Genomic DNA, 4,668 nt, shown 5'->3' on the forward strand with positions numbered 1-4,668 from the left:
ATTCTTTTTTTTTTGAAAGTCTGAAGTTTAAGCTCTTATGTGGTCACTGAGTACAAATATCCAGGATGAATTCACCTGAGCAGTCAGAACCACATGCTATTGGTGCAAAGGAACAGAAGGGCTCTCTGACTCTCCACAGCTTCTAGGATGTCAGACCATCAGTGCTGGGCCCTGGCCGGTATTGCTCGGTGGTTTGAGCGTGCACCAAAGGGTCTCTGGTTCAATTCCCGGTTAAGGGTATGTATGTGCCTGGGTTACAGGTTCGATCCCATGTGTGGGAGGCAACCAATTGAAGTGTCTCTCTCACATCAATGTTTCTCCCTCCCCCCCACCTCTTCTACTCTCTCTAAAAATCAATGGAAAAATATCCTCGGGTAAGGATTAACAACAGCAAAAAGAACCATCAGTGCTGGGATTGGTACTTAACCCTCTGATCTGTGATGTTTTGGAGCCTCCCAATTTTCACCAGGACAGGCCTTTATAGGATGAATAGATAACAATCTTCTAAAGCAGGTATTTAAAACCCAACAGCTCTCTGTCCTGCAGTGGTTCACGCATGAGGTAGCTATGATCTACTGCAGTGGTTCTCATATTTTCTTCTTTCCAAACGTGGTTATGCTAGGGGGATGGATGCTGGAACTCCAACTCTTTCTCTTCCATTCAGTAAAGCCTGTAAGAACCATCCCTTCAGAATTCCTGGTCCCTAGAGGCCACTACAGCCCCCAATGGCCTCCTTTGTGTCCTCCAACTGTGGCAAGAGAATCACTACCTTTCCCAGCCTGCCTCCTTCCAACATTCTCTCCATCAAAGTGCCAATAAGTCCCATGAATGCAGAGCCTCTGAAGGGCTAAGAGTTAAACCTCAACATTTAGCATGATGATAAGCATCAGTGAACATGTGTGGACCAGAGGAAGATGGGGGGGGGAAAGGGTTAGGGAGAACCTTTTCCTATAGGACTCAAAACGTTGGCTTAAACGCAACAACTTCATTCTCTGAGCACCTTGTAAATCTAAAGAGTGAAAATAACTTACTGAGCATTAATTTCTGGAAAACAACTATCTTAGGCACTGTGGGGAATCAAAAGGGATGACATAATTCCTGCTTTTTAAGGGCTTCCATCTCTCCTCTTACGTCCAACCAGACTGGCAGAGGTTTGTAGCATTCACCTGGGAAAGACTCAGCATTTTCTATTCGACAATGAATTCTGATGTGTGATAAGAATGGCTCTCTTACCTGGCCTGCAATTCCAGTGTCCTCTCTTTCCCAGATACCTGGAAAGTGTGCGGATATTCCTCATTGTGAGTCTCCACAACTTGCATTCCATCTAAGCCGACCCTGGTCCGAACTGTGAATTTGGAGCCCACCAAGCTGAATTTTGGCACACAGTACAGCAACATGTTGTTGAACTGCAAGGAGACAGAATGCACATCAATCAAGAGGAACACAAAGTGAGAAGAAAGTGACCAATACTGAATGTAGCCCTACACAATATTCCAAAGACTTCCCAAGGGGTACCAGACTGTCTATGTGAGCAAAATTATCTAAATACTATACAGTATTGAGATTTTGTACTTGCACCAAAATTATCATAGTTTAAAATGCATAGCTTATACTTCCCTTTGTTGGTTCATAAATATTTTATTGGTATTTCAATAAACCAATCATTATTTTGAACCATTAAAGAAATTAATTCAATTCAGCAACAATACATTAAGAACCTTCCATATACCAGCAACTGAAACTATCAACCCATAAAGTTGAAGTACTTAGAGAACAAAATTTCTAATTGTTATATCTTAGAGAGCAATTCTATAATAGCTGTTAGAGGAAAAGTTTAATATTTAGTCATTCTTTTTATCAGTGTATTTATTGTTAATATATAGCCAAAATTACTAGTTTAAATTTTATTCAAACATGTGGGGTTAGCACATTGTCAATGTTAAAAAAAAACAAAAAACAACAAACAAACAAAAAAACCTAAGCCACTGTTTTATATTGACCTACATCTTGCTTAAAAATTCATTCCAGCCCTAACCGGTTTGGCTCAGTGGATAGAGCGTCGGCCTGCGGACTCAAGGGTCCCAGGTTTGATTCCAGTCAAGGGCATGTACCTTGGTTGTGGGCACATACCCAGTAGGGGGTGTGCAGGAGGCAGCTGATCAATGTTTCTAACTCTCTATGCCCTCTCCCTTCCTCTCTGTAAAAACAAAAACAAAAACAAAAAAATCATTAAAAAAAACCCCATCCCATGTAAGGTAAAAGAAAAGTCATCTATTTTAGTAAAAAAGTCTTTAAAGATCTTTACAGGATCTACTTTTAAAATGAAAAACTTTATTTTGGACCCAGTCAAATTATGTGTAGTCCCTCTTTTCCAGTCAACAAGAAGCAGCTCCTGCTCTTCAGGCCCAAGCAATGAGTGACTTTGGGAGGGCAATTAGTTCCCTTCGAATGAATTAAAATATGCAAAAGGATGAAAGAGTAAATATTTGGGTTAATGTGTGGGAAGATCCATACCTATATTCCTACTTCATACTTATTGTTTCTAGGGTTACATATATTTTTTAAAGACACGAGCAACTGGAACTTAAACCCTTATGCACCTTGTAACCTCTCATGTCTCAGGATCATTCTCTGTAAAAGTTACAGGTTGTTGACAGAATTCAAAGAGGAAAATGTCTGGTTCTACAAGCTCCTCTCTTTGGCTCCACACGGCCATAAAGACAAGAAATGGTGATGGATATTTAAAGATATCTCCACATGTTTTTGTGATACCATCCTTTGTACTCATTCTGAAAGCCAATTTCTCACCAGTTGTTCCTCATACATTATTTTGTAACTTCCTGTAATCAGTGTCAGAAATTTCATTTCCACAACTGGATAATGTAGAAATAGAAGGACACTAAAATGCATTTTATCAGATATATCTCAACACCACATTTCGCATTTACATTTCTAGAAGAGAACACTAAGGGGATTAATGACCCCAGCCTTTGTCATGTCCGCTGTATTCTAACTATGGCAATCAGAGCCTCACTGTGACACCTGGGATTCAGATTGATTTGAAACCACACTGCAAGGTTCTCAGCACTATCCCAGCTTGATTAAGGTACCAGCTCGCCTGCTACCTGTTCATGTTTAACATTTCTTTCTCTCTTCTAAGCCTTCCGGAAGGGATTTGGTCACACTGTGAATGGTGCAGGACAAGCTGCACCAAAATGGACAGGGTTCACACATTCAAGATGGCAACAAGAACCATTTTTTTCTGCATACTGAGTGACAAATGTAATGTTTTGTACTCAAGTTCACTTTATAAAATTCAGCAAAATCTTATTATTTTAGAGAAACACAAGTTGATAAATATGGAAGTTCTCAGTATTTGCTTTTTGGAGTTATGCTCATACAAAATTATAGGCTTTTTTAAAAAAAAATAAAGCCCTTTCTTTCTTTTTAAAATAGTTTATTGATGTTTAGAGGGGAAAGAAGGGAGAGGGAATAACATCATTTGGCTGCTTCCTGCCTGCCCCCTACCAGGGATCAAACCTACAACCCGGGCATGTGCCCTGACCTGGAACTGAACCAGCAACCTTTTGGTGCACGGATGATGCCCAACCGAGCCACACCGGCCAGCGCCAGACTATCTTATACTGAACTAGAGGCCTGGTGCACTAATTCGTGCACAGGCGGGGTCCCTCGGGGTGGCCTGCGGAGATCAGGCCCCAACTCACGCCCCCAGCCTCTCAGCCCCGCAGCCCTGCCTTGACCTGGTGCCACCCCCTTACCTGCTCCACCAACTCGCCTGCAGGGTGATCGATCGGGGCTGGGTCCCGCAGGTGCTGAGGGAGCCAGGTGGTGGGCCCTGCCCCCTGCAGCTGGTTGCCATCTGCGGGGCGATTGGGCCCACGCTCGTACCTGCCTTGACCTGGTGCTGCCCGCTCACCTGCTCCACCATCCCACTGCGTCCCGCTCTCATCGAGGCCCATCAGGGCCAGCAGGGCCTCCCCTGCTGCCTGCTGCCAGTGCCGCATCACTGATGCCCGCCATGTTCCATGCCACCCCCTGGTGGTCAGCACACATCATAACAAGCAGTTGAACTCCTGGTCGAATTCCCAGTTGAACAGCCCGAGGGGACAATTTGCATATTAGGCTTTAATTATATAGGATGATATATTTCTCTTCCCCTTTCATGTTTTCAGGATTACATTTCCCCTATTATATTCTTCCTAAGTGGAATTTCATATTCATATTGTCAATAACTATATATTAACCTTTTATTACTTAGGTCACAATCTAATGCTAGTCAATAAATACTCCTTTTCTTTTTCCCAGAGATGAAGGTGAGAGCTCTTAAACGAGACAGAATATTGCTTACAAAGAAGTGGATGCCATATCTGTAAAGGAATTAGGTAGCTAGCCCTGCTCCCTCCGTGAACCTTGTTCCTGTGGCAAAAGCCACCATCACCTTCTCTCTCGGTTCCCATGGACACTGAAAGAGGAAGTTAGAGCAACTGTAACTCTGAGTAGATCAACTTTCCTTTTCAGTGTAGGGGCTCCTTTTTATTCCATGCCCATAGCTCAGAAGCAGATATTGACAGAGCAATCCCTGGCTGGCGAGGTACGCTCTGGAGGTGCCAGGCTGGGCCCAAACCTAGAAGCAAGTCTCAAGTTTAT

At 43.0% G+C, this 4,668-nt stretch overlaps 1 protein-coding gene across 3 annotated transcripts in view; it reads right to left on the reverse strand.

Annotated features, from left to right (window-relative positions):
• The window catches only part of FGD4 (FYVE, RhoGEF and PH domain containing 4), a 152,485-nt gene that overhangs the window by 11,108 nt on the left and 136,709 nt on the right, over positions 1-4,668 (reverse strand). For all 3 annotated transcript variants that reach the window (XM_015566609.1, XM_015566608.1, XM_015566610.1), the window contains one exon: positions 1,234-1,406. In XM_015566609.1, coding sequence (XP_015422095.1) covers positions 1,234-1,406 — 173 coding nt within the window. The remainder of the gene's footprint in view (positions 1-1,233; positions 1,407-4,668) is intronic.

This window comes from Myotis davidii, unplaced genomic scaffold (genome assembly GCF_000327345.1).
Source record: "Myotis davidii unplaced genomic scaffold, ASM32734v1 scaffold902, whole genome shotgun sequence".
Classification (NCBI taxonomy): Eukaryota; Metazoa; Chordata; class Mammalia; order Chiroptera; family Vespertilionidae; genus Myotis; species Myotis davidii.